At 44.2% G+C, this 15,834-nt stretch overlaps 1 protein-coding gene across 2 annotated transcripts in view; it reads left to right on the top strand.

The window, feature by feature from the left end:
* The first annotated feature begins 866 nt into the window (after nt 1-866).
* The window catches only part of LOC106607867 (protein cornichon homolog 3-like), a 45,556-nt gene continuing 30,588 nt past the window's right edge, over nt 867-15,834 (top strand). For both annotated transcript variants that reach the window (XM_014205317.2, XM_045720890.1), the window contains exons 1-2: nt 867-1,414; nt 15,588-15,656. In XM_014205317.2, coding sequence (XP_014060792.1) covers nt 1,337-1,414; nt 15,588-15,656 — 147 coding nt within the window. In that variant the 5' untranslated portion in view covers nt 867-1,336. The remainder of the gene's footprint in view (nt 1,415-15,587; nt 15,657-15,834) is intronic.

The following is a 15,834-nucleotide window of genomic DNA, read 5'->3' as shown; positions in this document are numbered from 1 at the left end:
GGCATTAATATAGAGTGGCTCCCCCTTTGCTGCTATAACAGCCTACACATTTCTGGGAAGGCTTTTCACTAGATGTTGGAACATTGCTGCAGGGACTTGCTTCCATTGAGCCACACAAGCATTCGTGAGGTCGGGCACTGATGTTGGCCGATTAGGCCACTTCACAATAACAGGACATACAGTTGACCGAGGCAGCTCTAGCAAGGCAGAGATTTGTTGAACTGACTTGTTGGAAAGGTGGCATCATGTGACAATGCCACGTTGAAAGTCACTGAGCTCTTCAGTAAGACCATTCTACTGCCTATGTTTGTGTATGGAGATTGCATGGATGTGTGCTCGATTTTATACACCTGTCAACAACGGGTGTGGCTGAAATAGCCGAATCCACTAATTTGAAGGGGTGTCCACACACTTTTGTATATATAGTGTATAATTGTGGTAGGCTATTAAACGTTTTTTATAGCCAAGACCTATATGACTTCTTCATAATGGTGCCCTGTCAAATGTCCGTAAATTGGCAAAGGCTTTGGCACAATCTGTAACTCCATCACAATATATCACAATATATCCATCCAAACTATACTCAAAATTTAAATAATCTATGGAATAATTTTAGGCGTTCTTTGATTTTTAAACCCTGTCTATGTGAATGTGTGGCTTATGTGGGATGCTCTGTCTACTATTCACATGACATCCATATAGCCTAGAGTAGCCTATAGTTGTAAAAAACAAAATGAAGCCTAAAAAGCATGTGCTTTTGAATGGGAATTGGGAAGATACAGTTGATAAACCCTACAGCTTGAACGCTGGCCCTTTAAATCCACCTGTTGGGGCGCCAGACTCTGCGCCTTCGGTGTGGTGGAGCTATAGGTTAACTGTGGTTTGAAGACGCTGTTTATTATGCCTAGTGCCAGGATTGTTGGGGAGATACCATCACATAGTAGCCGACAAGATTCTCTTTAGTCACTGTATGGATAACATTTACCTGTCAAAAGCAGTATTCCTAACCTGGATGCTTTTGTGCATCATTTGGATCTCTTGATATCAATTTCAAGACCTCGCTTGGACTTTGCTATTGTGTAACAATGTCTGTCCGTTTTCACCACGTCGAGTCCACTGGTCTAATTTCCAATTAAAACATTTAGCGGCAACACGTTTGGACTTCAAAGTGAGACCGCGGACGAGCGTTTCGTTGGACGTTTGCAACAATTTGTTGCAACATTCAGGGCTAAGTGATGGTGTCATTATCACTTATTTTTGCCATGGCAACATAATCATTTAAAAAAATAATTCAGCCGAGTCCTCTTTTGGGAGATATTCCTCGTGGTATTCAATTATGTTCACTTTCGCTGCCTTCTGCTATATGCTGTCGCTGGTCCTCTGTGCTTCTCTGATCTTCTTTGCGATTTGGCATGTAAGTGGAGTTTTTATTGATATATAATTATTATTTGTGTTATGAGTTAAAAAAATACTGCCTTTTGGGGGATTTTGAATGGTTATGGATAATATTGCGTAATGGTGCGTAGGCTAATGTGTGTATTTACCTGCTCACATCCCCAGTGCCTTGCTCAAGATAATTAATACATTATTTGATGTTTCGAAAGGTGCAGTTTCAATGCCTCCTTCAATGCTTCCTTTGTAAACCCACCCACCAGCTCTAACGGGCAGGGTGAAAAAATAATCCCAAAATTGACAGGTGTGCACCTATATCTCGGACGTTCAGCCCAACACAGAATTCTTGGCTTTCATTTTCACTTCATTCTACTACATGATGGTCATATCGGTTTTATTTTGTTATTGCATATTTTGTTAAATATAGTTTTATCAAAAGGTTTTACAATAATTAGCTTGACTCGGGCATTACGCACCGCTCTAGAATTTTGGTGAAATCTGTTGGAGACGTTGGACACGCTGTTCTGGCCCACTGAGACAAATTCACTCCCTCATATTTGTATCTGGGCGTTATTGTCTTTGTTAAAATCCCTGCAATACAGAAACTCCAATATGAATGCATTACAGTATTTTAATAATCGAAATATTTACTCTCAAAGCCTTCGCGCCCTCCTGCGGCGTTTTATGTGACGGCAGATTTGGGTCAGGTCGCAATGCCCTTGGCCCCCGGCGTGCCTTTGCATAGCAACAGACCTGAGATTGAAGAGCTTCAGGTGTACTACTGAGGCCCAGCAATTACAGGAGGAGGCATGGCACCTGTCTGTCAGGCCCATGTAGGACTACAGAGCAGTGGACAAATCCCATCTAGCATATAATGAGACTGTCTGCAACTCAGGAATTGAAGAACACATTACAGTTACACAGCTTATTACCTAGAACATTATTCTCACACATAGCTGTTTTCATTATGTTTATATCACTGTTATATACTGTAATGTGGTCATTTAACACACTCTTATCCGAAATGACTTACAACTCATACACATTTCAATGTATTTGGGCCATGCGGGAATCAGACCCACAACCCGTGATCTCTTAAAGCACCATGTTCCAAACCAAACTGAGACATATGGGAACCACAATGCTTATGATGGCAGGGTGGAGATATCTCTAGCAGACAGATTCTCATTCACAAACACGGGCATGAGATACAGACAAAGCTACAGTATTCACTGTACAGTAAGTAAGCATAATGGGAATAGCCTGTTATGCAGTCTACCATCACATTTATAGAGAAAAAAAATAGGTTTTAAATTATCAGCCCTTTTCACATTACAGCATGGCTGTCATCTAGACACGATCTGAGTGATTGCAATACATGGTCCCATGCACTTTGACAGTGAAATGTGCCCATACATGCTACAGTGAGGAACAATATTTTTAACTGTCTTTCATCTAATTGTCCTGCCCATTATCTTATCCCTCTACTTGACAGGTTTATTATAGTTCTGCTTGTTTTTAAGTGGACCTGACAGGTTTTAACATGCCCTACATATCCTCCTCTTTCCTCTCCTGACATGCTCTAAACTCCTCTGTCTGAGCTCTCATATTTACAGAGGGAAAGGTACTCAGAAGGAAGGACGTTTGGAATATCAGTACATGTCTTGTCATTAATCGCCGCCTGTTAACAAGCAGCCTCATCTCTCACAGGGCGTGTACTGTACTGGGGGATGACTGATGAGAACCCTGTCAGACACGACGTTGACTGATGTATATGATTTGTTGAGATGTCGTGTCCAAGAAACCATCATTTCAGTCTCAGTGATGACGCTTCTTCACATGTCCAGACCGCACATCACATTTTCATGTTAGTGCCAAAGACAAGCTGACGTTCAGTCGTCAAGTTCTTTGAATGATCTGAAACCCTTGAGTCTATCTACTTTAACGTGTTGTAACAAATGCACTTTAGATGAATCCTAATTGATTAATCCATGGCAAACTAGCTCAAGGTTGATCGACACTCCTACAAGTCACTCCTCACTGGTTAGTTAGCTAGGTTCTGTCCAGATTGAAATATCATTAGTCAATCATGTAATCCCAGTTACACCATCACTACTGGGACTGCTTGTGACAGATTAGAGGGTATTTTAATTAACATACAAGGTTAACTGTGTTCTCCTAAACTCCACACTGCTCCGCACACACAGACACAAAATGGTTGAGTGATTTCCCTCGGTGTACCAGAGCCCCTAATGTAGAGCTGGGTGACAATAAACCGAAAATGATCGATCCCGATCATTTATCGGGGACAATTTACTGATATCGATAATAACGATAAGTAGCCTTTACTAGAAGAATGTGAAGTTTGAAATGAAACGGGCCAATGATAGCCACAACATTCAAAGTAGTAGTGGTAGTAGTAGTAGTAGTAGTAGTAGTAGTAGTAGTTTTAAGGGTGGTATAAAGAAGTAACTGATGCACATTAATGTTATAAACGTATTGTTCAATTGATTGTTATCGTGATAATTCAGTCAATTTTATTTTTGTCCATATCACCCAGGTCTGTCATGATGTATTATGAGTGTCCATTAACAGGTCCATGTGAACAGCTCCAGTGAATTATGGGAAAACCCTCCGTACCCATATGATGTGTTAAGCCCCATTGGCGAAGAGGGCATACGTTAAGTTAACATCATTCAATCTCATGGTGGCCATATGTTGTTTTCATTTTTCTGACATTTAATGGATGCCGGTTAGTAAGCGTAGGTGGGAACTGTGAAGGAGTCATATGTATTAGTGGTTTCCCTCCTGCTGATTCAATGTGTGCCTCATACTGGTGCCTCTAGCAAGTACAGGACATTCACAAGTCTAACGAACCCTCACACTGACTCCTCCACTCAATGCTACTGGCCTCTGAGCATGGTGTTACGTGGGAAGGACATATTGCTTATAATTTCGATCTATGTGCAGTATAATAACATTTATCTTAATCTTGCAGGCTGTGAGTGTACAAAACATTAAGGTCATTCTCATGAAACCATTAAAATACCATGGCAGTAATGATTTTAAATATAAACATGTAATTTAGTAATATAACAAAATATTATAATAAAGATTATAGTGTTCTCTACCTTGCACAAAGAGTCATTGCAATTTAGGAATTAATTATTTTTGTGTTTTGTTGCATTTTCTGCTGAACTTCTCATTACCCCAACGCATCCAGCTCTGTCTGAAGTTGGAAGTTTACATACAACTTAGCCAAATACATTTAAACTCAGTTTTTCACAATTCCTGACTGTTAATCCTAGTAAAAAAGTCACTGTCTTAGGTCAGTTAGGATCACCACTTCATTTTAAGAATGTGAAATATCAGAATAATAGTAGAGAGAATGATTTATTTCAGCTTTTATTTCTTTCATCACATTGCCAGTAGGTCAGAAGTTTACATACACTCAATTAGTATTTGGTAGCATTGCCTTTTAAATGGTTTAACTTGGGTCAAACATTTCGGGTAGCCTTCCACAAGCTTCCCACAATAAGTTGGGTGAATTTTGGCCCATTCCTCCTGACAGAGCTGGTGTAACTGAGTCAGGTTTGTAGGCCTCCTTGCTCACACATGCTTTTTCAGTTCTGCCCACAAATTTTATATGGGATTGAGGTCAGGGCTTTGTGATGACCACTCCAATGCCTTGACTTTGTTGTCCTTAAGCCATTTTGCCACAACTTTGGAAGTATGCTTGGGGTCATTGTCCATTTGGAAGACCCATTTGAGACCAAGCTTTAACTTCCTGACTGATGTCTTGAGATGTTGCTTCAATATATCCACATCATTTTCCTACCTCATGATGCCATCTATTTAGTGAAGTGCAGCAGTCCCTCCTGCAGCAAAGCACCCCCAAAACATGATGCTGCCACCCCCCTGCTTCACGGTTGGGATGGTGTTCTTCAGCTTGCAAGCCTCCGCCTTTTTCCTCCAAACATAATGATGGTCATTATGGCCAAACAGTTCTATTTCTGTTTCATCAGACCAGAGGATATTTCTGGTCCCATGTCCCCATGTGCAGTTGCAAACCATAGTCTGGCTTTTTTATGGCAGTTTTGGAGCAGTAGCTTCTTCCTTGCTGAGCAGCCTTTCAGGTTATGTCGATATAGGACTTGTTTTACTGTGGATATAGATACTTTTGTACCTGTTTCCTCCAGCATCTTCACAAGGTCCAATACAATTTTTTCTGAGGTCTTGGCTGATTTCTTTTGATTTTCCCATGACGTCAAGCAAAGAGGCACTGAGTTTGAAGGTAGGCCTTGAAATACATCCACAGGTACACCTCCAATTGACTCAAATTATGTCAATCAGCCAATTAGAAGCTTCTAAAGCCATGACACAATTTTCTGGAATTTTCCAAGCTGTTTAAAGGCACAGTCATCTTAGTGTATGTAAACTTCTGACCCACTGGAATTGTGATACAGTAAATTATTGTAATTGTCGTGTGTGTAGGTGGCAGGGAAGTCAGGCACAGGAGAAACCAACTTGGTGTAACTGGAGTAGTTTAATTTATATAAAACAAACTCCAACAAACCAACGTACACAAAAATAAACATGAGTAAACATACCAGTCGCACACCTATACAAAATACATGAACACATATCCACAAACAATCTCCGACAAGGACATGAGGGGAAACAGAGGGTTAAATACACAGCATGTAATTAAATTAATTGGAACCAGGTGTGTAGGAAGACAAGACTGTCACGTCCTGACCAGCAGATGGAGCTGTTGTTGTAGTTTTGGGGTCAGGACGTGGCAGTCTTGTGTTCTGTGTTGGTCTTGTGACTCCTGATCAGGAACAGCTGGGGATCGTTGTTCCTGATTGGGAGTCATATATGTAGGAGTATGTTTGTCACTTGGTTTTGTGGGTAGTTGATTTTGCACTGCTGTATGTAAGTACTTAGCCTGTAAAACTGTCGGTCTGTCGTTCTCTTTTGTTTATTGTTTTTCCCGTGTTCACGTTTATTTAATAAATTATCATGATGAACACGCAACCTGCTGCACCTTGGTCCATTTCCGCAGAAGACAGCCGTTACAGAACTACCCACCACCAAAGGACCAAGCAGCAGAAGAGGAGGAAGCCACAGGAGAAGGAAATGGAAGAATGGACCTGGCAGGACGAAAGAAAATTCTGGGCGGACAAGTTAAGGGAGCTAAGGGAACCCGAGAGGCAGCCCCAAGATTTTTTTTTGGGGGGGCACACGGGTAGTTTGGCCAGGCCAGGGAAGAGCCGTAAGCCAGCTACCCGTGACTACAGGGCGGTGCGTACGAGGTGGAGGGCGTCATGTTACGCTGAGGTGCGCACCATCTCGCCTATACGGACGCACAGCCCAGTGCGCCCAGTACCAGCGCCCCGCAGGTGCCAGGGCAAGGGGAGCATCGAGCCGGAAGGGGTGATGCCAACCCTGCACTCAAGACCGCCAGTGCGCCCTTTCAGTCCGGTGTTTCCCGCTAGACACACTAGCATGGAGGTGCGTGTCTCCAGGCTGGTACGTCCAATACCTGCCCCACGCATCAGGAGTCAACAGTCGTCGGAGCTGCCCGCCAGTCAACAGTCGTCGGAGCTGCCCGCCAGTCAACAGTCGTCGGAGCTGCCCGCCAGTCAACAGTCGTCGGAGCTGCCCGCCAGTCAACAGTCGTCAGAGCTGCCCGCCAGTCAACAGTCGTCGGAGCTGCCCGCCAGTCAACAGTCGTCGGAGCTGCCCGCCAGTCAACAGTCGCCGGAGTGGCCGGACTGCGCTGAACTGCCGGAGTGGTCGGACTGCGCTGAACTGCCGGAGTGGCCGGACTGCGCTGTTCTGCCAGAGTGGCCGGACTGCCCTGTTCTGCCAGAGTGGCCGGACTGCCCTGTTCTGCCGGAGTGGCCGGACTGCCCTGTTCTGCCAGAGTGGCCGGACTGCCCTGAACTGCCGGAGTGGCCGGACTGCCCTGAACTGCCGGAGTGGCCGGACTGCCCTGAACTGCCGGAGTGGCCGGACTGCCCTGTTCTGCCGGAGTGGCCGGACTGCCCTGTTCTGCCGGAGTGGCCGGACTGCCCTGTTCTGCCAGAGTGGCCGGACTGCCCTGTTCTGCCAGAGTGGCCGGACTGCCCTGTTCTGCCAGAGTGGCCGGACTGCCCTGTTCTGCCAGAGTGGCCGGACTGCCCTGTTCTGCCAGAGTGGCCGGACTGCCCTGTTCTGCCAGAGTGGCCGGACTGCCCGGTTCTGCCAGAGGTGCCCGCCTGCCCTGATCTGCCAGGGTGCCCGGCCTGTCAGGATCAGCCCGAGGGGTCCTCCTGCCCTTCGGTCCAGCCCGAGTGGTCCTCCTGCCCTCCGGTCCAGCCCGAGTGGTCCTCCAGCCCTCCGGTCCAGCCCGAGTGGCCCGCATGCCTTCCGGTCCAGCCCGAGTGGCCCGCATGCCTTCCGGCCCAGCCCGAGTGGCCCGCATGCCTTCCGGCCCAGCCCGAGTGGCCCGCATGCCTTCCGGCCCAGCCCGAGGGGCCCGCATGCCTTCCGGCCCAGCCCGAGGGGCCCGCATGCCTTCCGGCCCAGCCCGAGGGGCCCGCATGCCTTCCGGCCCAGCCCGAGGGGCCCGCATGCCTTCCGGCCCAGCCCGAGGGGCCCTCCTGCCTTCCGGCCCAGCCCGAGGGGCCCTCCTGCCCCCCGGCCCAGCCCGAGGGGTCCTCCTGTCCTCCGGCCCGGCTCGAGGGGTCCGTCTGCCTGGCGCAGCTATCGGCTCCACCGAAGTGGGCGACGCCGAGGGTGGAGCAGGGTCCACGTCCTGCACCGGAGCCACCTCCAGGATAGGTGGGTTGGGGAGGGAGGGTGTAGCACAGTGCCGTCGTTGACGGCAGCCACCCTCCCTTCCCTCCCTTATTGTTTAGGGGTTATTGTTTATGGGTTTTGTTGGGGATTTTGTTTGTTGGTGTTTTTTCGTTGTTAGGTGCATTCCGGGGTCTGCACCTTGAGGGGGGGGTACTGTCACGTCCTGACCAGCAGATGGAGCTGTTGTTGTAGTTTTGGGGTCAGGACGTGGCAGTCTTGTGTTCTGTGTTGGTCTTGTGACTCCTGATCAGGAACAGCTGGGGATCGTTGTTCCTGATTGGGAGTCATATATGTAGGAGTATGTTTGTCACTTGGTTTTGTGGGTAGTTGATTTTGCACTGCTGTATGTAAGTACTTAGCCTGTAAAACTGTCGGTCTGTCGTTCTCTTTTGTTTATTGTTTTTCCCGTGTTCACGTTTATTTAATAAATTATCATGATGAACACGCAACCTGCTGCACCTTGGTCCATTTCCGCAGAAGACAGCCGTTACAAAGACAAAACCAATGGAAAATGAAAAATGGATCAATGATGGCGAGAAGATCGGTGACGTCAACCGCCGAGCACCACCCGAACAAGGAGGGGCATCAACTTCGGCAGAAGTCATGACAATTATAAGTGAAATAATCTGTCTGTAAATAATTGTTGGAAAAATTACTTGTGTCATGAACAAAGTAGATGTCCTAACCGACTTGCCAAAACTATAGTTTGTTAACAAGAAATTTGTGGAGTGGTTGAAAAACAAGTTTTAATGACTCCAACCTAAGTGTATGTAAACATCCGACTTCAACTGTATGAAATAGTTGTGATCATGAAACCCGTTTAAACATATATGATGTGAGAATATACAGTACCAGTCAAAAGTTTGGACACCTACTCATTCAAGGGTTTTTCTTTATTTTTACTATTTTCTCCATTGTAGAATAATAGTGAAGACATCAACACTATGAAATAACACATATGGAATCATGTAATAACCAAAAAAGTGTTAAAAAAATCTCAATATATTTTAGATATTAGATTCTTCAAGGTAGCCACCCTTTGCCTTGATAACAGCTTTGCACACTCTTGGCATTCTCTCAACCTGGAATGCTTTTCCAACTGTCTTGAAGGAGTTCCCACATATGCTGAGCACATGTTGGCTGCTTTACCTTCACTCTGTGGTCCAACTCATCCCAAATGATCTCAGTTGGGTTTAGGTCAGGTGATTGTGGAGGCCAGATCATCTGATGCAGCACTCCATCACTCTCCTTCTTGGTCAAATAGTCCTTACACAGCCTGGAGGTGTGTTGGATCATTGTCCTGTTGAAAAACAAATTATACTGTAGTCCCACTAAGTGCAAAACCAGATTGGGATGGCGTTTCGCTGCAGAATGCTGTGGTAGCCATGCTGGTTAAGCGTGCCTTGAATTCTGAATAAATCACAGACAGTGTCACCAGTAACGCATCCCCACACCATGACACCTCCTCCTCCATGCTTCACAGTGTGAACCACACATGCGAAGATCATCCGTAACAGTTGATGTTGAGATAGGCCTGTTACTTGCACTCTGTGAAGCATTTATTTGGGCTGCAATCTGAGGTGCAGTTAACTCTAACAAACGTATCCTCTGTAGCAGAGAACTCTGTGTCTTCCTTTCCTGTGGCAGTCCTCATGAGAGCCAGTTTCATTAGAGCGCTCGATGGTTTTTGCGACTGGACTTGTAGAAACTTTCAAAGTTCTCGAAATTTCCCAGATTGACTGACCTTCATGTCTTAAAGTAATGATGAACTGTCGTCTCTCTTTCTCTTTGAGCTGTTCTTGACATAATATGGACTTGGTCTTTTACCAAATAGGGGTGGTATACAGTAGATAGCCCTATCTTGTCACAACACGACTGATTGGCTCAAACACACTAAGAAGTAAAGAAATTCCACAAATTAACTTTTAACAGGGTACACCTGTTAATTGAAATACATTCCAGGTGACTACCTCATGAAGCTGGTTGAGAGACTGCCAAGAGTTTGCAAAACTGTCATCAAGGCAAAGGGTGTCTACTTTGTAGAATCACAAATATAAAATATATTTTGATTTAACACTTTTTTGGTTGCTACATGATTCCATGTGTGTTATTTCATAGTTTTGATTTCTTCACTATTATTCTACAATGTAGAAAATAGTCAAAATAAAGAAAAACCTTTGAATGAGTACTGTAGGTGTGTCCAAATGTTTAACTGTTACTGTATGTGTATGTGATGCTTAAAACATAAGGTGATGCCAAAGAAAAATGTCCCATCCTGAATGGACAATACAGTTTTATTCTATTTAATTTTTCTGGCGAAAGGAGGTAGGGATTTTGTTATTCTGATCTGGGGGAAAGAACAACATTGTCATGCTGGTCTTTGGAGATATACTGTAGGCCTACACAGATGTGAGCATGTAAGGCCAGTCAATCATGAGGAAGCTGAACCATCCCTCCCCACATACGGCGCCATGTCATTTAAATCATTTTGGATAGAAAACTTCAGTAAACGCAAAATAAATAAAAACACAGTATAAAGTCCATTCCCCCCATGTAGCTCTGCTACTGCTGCCGGCTGCCACTTCAAAAAGAGCAGCAATCCCCAAATGGGCAATCGCCACGCACCGAGGAAACGTTTGTGAGGCTTCCAAGCGGTTGCACTGGGCACATGTCACACATGTAGAGCATCAGCCTGCAGTGACTGTGTGCAGTCCAGAACAGACCTTTCAGTCCATGATTACCTTTCCAGTTTTAGAGATGTACTGCACCCAGTCATCAAACCATTTTAATTGTATTCTGCTCAGGGTTGATTAAAAATGTACCTTGAGAAAATGAACCCATCTCAGGCGGTTTAAAATCCTCCTGAATAAGTAGCCATAGCTGCTTAATATTATGAACATGAAACTTGTAGTCTTTTGCATTGGAATTGATGTTTTCTGCATCATGTTAGAGGTGTTATTTTTAATGCAGTATGGCAGTGACATAAGGTAGGGGACGTGTCCAAAGAGGGTCAGGGTCTCCCACAAACAAGCAGACAACAACAGTTGAGTTGCCAGTCAACTGTCTGTGGCCAGTCATGCTCATGAATGGATGTAACGTACACATACACCTGATGTCAACTGTGTGCATCCAAGATGTCTCCTCATATGATGAGGATAATAAGCATGAATACTGTATATGGTGTGTATTTACAGAATATTTCATCCTCTCATCACTAGGGCTGTGGCGGTCACAACATTTTGTCAGCCAGTGATGGTCAAGCAAATAACTGTCGGTCTCACGGTAATTGACCTTTAATTAACATAAACACATTTAGCATCTCCTGGCTTCCACACATAGCCTACAAGACATTTTCAAAGTCAAATAAATCCATGTAATATAGCCTACACCTTCACAATACATCCATTATTTAATTTAGACAGGTCTAAAGAAACATGATATGAAGAAATTGTAGCGTATTTCAGAAGAAAATAATAGCATACTCTGAGTTGTCCTTATGTTAGGTCCTGATGTGGCTATGCCAAATGACTGTGGGCTACACTAGTTCATTTAGCAGACAAACTTGCTTATAATTCTGTGGCATTATTTTATATTATTTTGTAGTATGAATAATACAATTGAACAAAACTGAATAAAATATAAATATTTTCTCCAAACAATATGTCACGTCCTGACCTTAGAAAGCTGTTATTTTCTATGTTAGAGTAGGTCAGGGTGTGACGGGGGGTTTCTAGTTTAGTTTTTCTATGTTGTCAGGTTCTAGTTTTGTATTTCTATGTTGGGTTTTGTTTGGGATGATCTCCAATTAGAGGCAGCTGGTCCTCGTTGTCTCTAATTGGAGATCATACTTAAGTAGGGGTTTTTGCCACCTGGGTTTGTGGGAGATTGTTTCTGAGTTAGTGTATGTTTCTACGCTGTGTCACGGTTTGTTGTTTTTGTTCGTTCAGTTTATTGTGTATGTATTGCAAAGTTTCACAGTGAAAATAAAATGTGGAACGACACACACGCTGCACTTTGGTCCGCTCCTTCCTACGACAACCGTGACACAATTTGAGGGAGTGCGCACATGCGGCTCTTCTGTGTTGAGTAGTTAACAAAGAAATAGGTATTCCTATGTGCTTAATTTAGAGTTATTAATGTAACTTTAGTTGTTCTACAAACGTTGGGCTATATGTTTACACTTTTAATAAATTGTAAGGATGCATGATGACTCTAATGATTTGATAAAAGTTGCTTGAAAGGCATGAGCTCTGCTTTGTTCTTTAAGCAGGATGTACACATTCCAATAGTCTCTCATTCACAATTTTCTCACAGGCTACAGGTGAAGACAAACACAAATGCGCGCATCCTTATCCAATTCCAAGGTACATATTGAAGATATTGGAAAAACTGTCCACATTTACTTTTCATCAGTCAACAAGATGAGTAAGCCTAACGAACAGCAAAAGCACTAGCCTATGTCAATCTATTATCGCCCATAGTACAAAGGTCGACCTATTCTATTCTGTGCAAGAAATATATATTCCAAACATAGTCTGGGACAGTTGTGGGATGCGATAGATCCCAAATGAATACAACCACTAGCATCAAAAAGCATGTTTTATGCAATGTGGCTGACGCAACGTTTATCTTAATGTGGATAAACTATTAGGCTATTTCTTCTCATTATAATAAGTGCAGCAATGTGCACGTGGTAGTAGGCTATAAGCGTGAATGTTCCATTAGCGGAAAACGCCATTATCAAAAGTGACCGCAAATGCAATTATTTTATTATAAAGGTGGATTTTAATGGTAAAAATATTCTTCCCCAAACTTAAAACTCAAGCGATTCTAGGCAGTGTTGCAAAGAAAAAGCCATATGTCAGACTGGCCAATAAAAAGAAAAGATTAAGTTGGGCAAAAGAACACAGACACTGGACAGAGATATGGCTTTTTCTTTGCAACTCTGCTTAGAAGGCCAGCATCCCGGAGTCGCCTCTCCACTGTTGACGTTGAGACTGGTGTTTTGCGGGTACTATTAAATGAAGCTGCCAGTTGAGGACATGCGAGGCGTCTGTTTCTCAAACTAGACACTTGTCCTCTTGTCAGTTGAGCACCGGGGCCTCCCACTCCTCTTTCTATTCTGGTTAGAGCCAGTTTGCGCTGTTCTGTGAAGGGAGTAGTACACAGCGTTGTACGAGATCTTCAGTTTCTTGCCAATTTCTCACATGGAATTATTATGTTAAAAATGATCATCCCCAAACTTGAAAGTCACTCGCTGCTTATATATGCCAGTTACACTCTACACCCCTTGTAAAGGGGATTAATGATTCATGATTAATGTGCTTAACTTTAAGAAGCTATTTGGCCACATTAGTTGTGATACAAACCTTATCAAAACATATAGGCCTATAGGCTAGACTACATGAGGTGTGTGACTATGATTAGAAAAAGTAGAAAAAAAAGGCATTATTTCTTATGCTGGGCATCATTCACAAGTGATAATATATAATTCACAAGTGCTAGGCTAATATTGTCACCCATCAGACTATTCTTGAGTTAATCTTGTCTTTACATGTACTAAATAATATATGTGTGGCATTTGTTTTGATTTAGAATAGACCATTATCATGCACCTGTCTCGCAACAGGGGCATCGTAAAAAAAATGCATGTAATCTTTGCACTTAAATAGCGAATGGAGGACGCATTTGCCCGTGGTTTATTTTCATGCCAGCCAGGTAGGCTATACTCCTGTTGTAAAGAGAAGCAATGTTCTTAATATTAGGAAAGTTGAGAAATAAATATAGTAGGCCTAGCCTATAGAAAGCTGATGAGATCCTCGTCTTTTTATTAGTGGCCATCACTTTGTTTTCTCCCGCAATTGCACAGCTTATAGAAATGTTGCGCAACATGAGCTCATGGGCTCTCATCAAGTGTTTGATTAGATTTTCTAATACATTTGCATTGATGTCAGAGTGATTAGAGGGACAACAGAGTGCTGAGTACCAGGCAATTATCAAGTTTGGTAGGCTACTAATGACCATCAGCAGCATCAGAGCTTGGAGATGTCTAATTACCGTGACTAAACGGTAATGTGGAATTTGACTGCCTTCATGACTTGTGACCGCCGATGTGGCGGTAATACAGTCACCGCAACAGCCCTACTCATCACACCCCACTGCCCCAGGTGTTTACAAACAGTCCATCCATGCTGTCTGCCATCAATGCTCCTTCTACTGTGTGTTGTGGAAGCATCAACACACAGTAGAACAGGACAGAATCCCACCACCGAGAAATATGTCTGGCTGTGTGTGTGTGGACCAGGGGAAATAACCCAGCCCAGCATCATGCTACTGTTCCAGCTGCTCTCTGTCTTCAGTAAAACCCCTCTACCACGCACTTATGCACAAATATTTGCCAATAACCCCACAACAAAGGCATACATACATACACACACACGCACGACCCAGAGGACTCAGCTACATACACACACGAACATATACTGTAGACTCCCTGCCTCTGCCCCTGCTGTGCCTCCGTATGGCCACAGGGATAACACTGTAATAACCACTGTCTCTATAGAGTCCTACTGCTGCTCTGTCTGTCTATCTGTCTAATTGATCCTGCTGGTCACGCTGTGTTGTGAACACTGTGCTATTTCTCAGATGGCCCATACAACCACTGACACAGCCAGTGACACAAACAGTGACACAGGTACTAACACGGCCACTGACACAAACAGTGACACAGGTACTAACACGGCCACTGACAAAAACAGTGACACAGGTACTAACACAGCCACTGACACAGACAGTGACACAGGTACTAACACAGCCACTGACACAGACAGTGACACAGGTACTAACACAGCCACTGACACAGGTACTAACACAACCACTGACACAGACAGTGACACAGGTACTAACACAGCCAGTGACACGGACAGTGACACAGGTACTGACAGCCAGTGACACAAACAGTGACACAGGTACTAACACAGCCAGTGACACAAACAGTGACACAGGTACTAACACAGCCACTGACACAGACAGTGACACAGGTACTAACACAGCCAGTGACACAAACAGTGACACAGGTACTAACACACCAAAAAGTACACAGGTACTAAACGCCTGATACACAGACAGTGACACAGGTACTACAGCCAGTGACACAAAAGTGACAGTACTGAGTGACACAAACAGTGACACAGGTACTAACACAGCCACTGACACAGACAGTGACACAGCCACTGACACAGACAGTGACACAGGTACTAACACAGCCACTGTGACTGATAAAGACTGGTGTTAACAGAGATCTAAAACACGTTTCCCCCCTCTCTCCCGCTCTCACTCTCTCTCAGATAACAGCCTTTGATGAGCTGCAGGCAGACTTTAAGGTCCCCATCGATCAGGGCAATCCACTCCATGCGGTATGTATGTTTCTCTGCTGTGGTAGTACACTCACATGTTACTCATGTATTACTGTCAAACATGCTCTCAGTTCAGCGTGGCGAATGTGTGTGGAATATGTGAGCATGTGACAAGTGTTGTGTATGATGTGTCATGAGTGTATTTTCGGGAATATGTGTGTGTGCGCAGCGTGTTTAT

The sequence above is a fragment of the Salmo salar genome, chromosome ssa06 (assembly GCF_905237065.1).
Source record: "Salmo salar chromosome ssa06, Ssal_v3.1, whole genome shotgun sequence".
Taxonomy (NCBI): Eukaryota; Metazoa; Chordata; class Actinopteri; order Salmoniformes; family Salmonidae; genus Salmo; species Salmo salar.
Note: the sequence above shows the minus strand (reverse complement) of the source record. Positions and strands in the feature narration are given on the sequence as shown.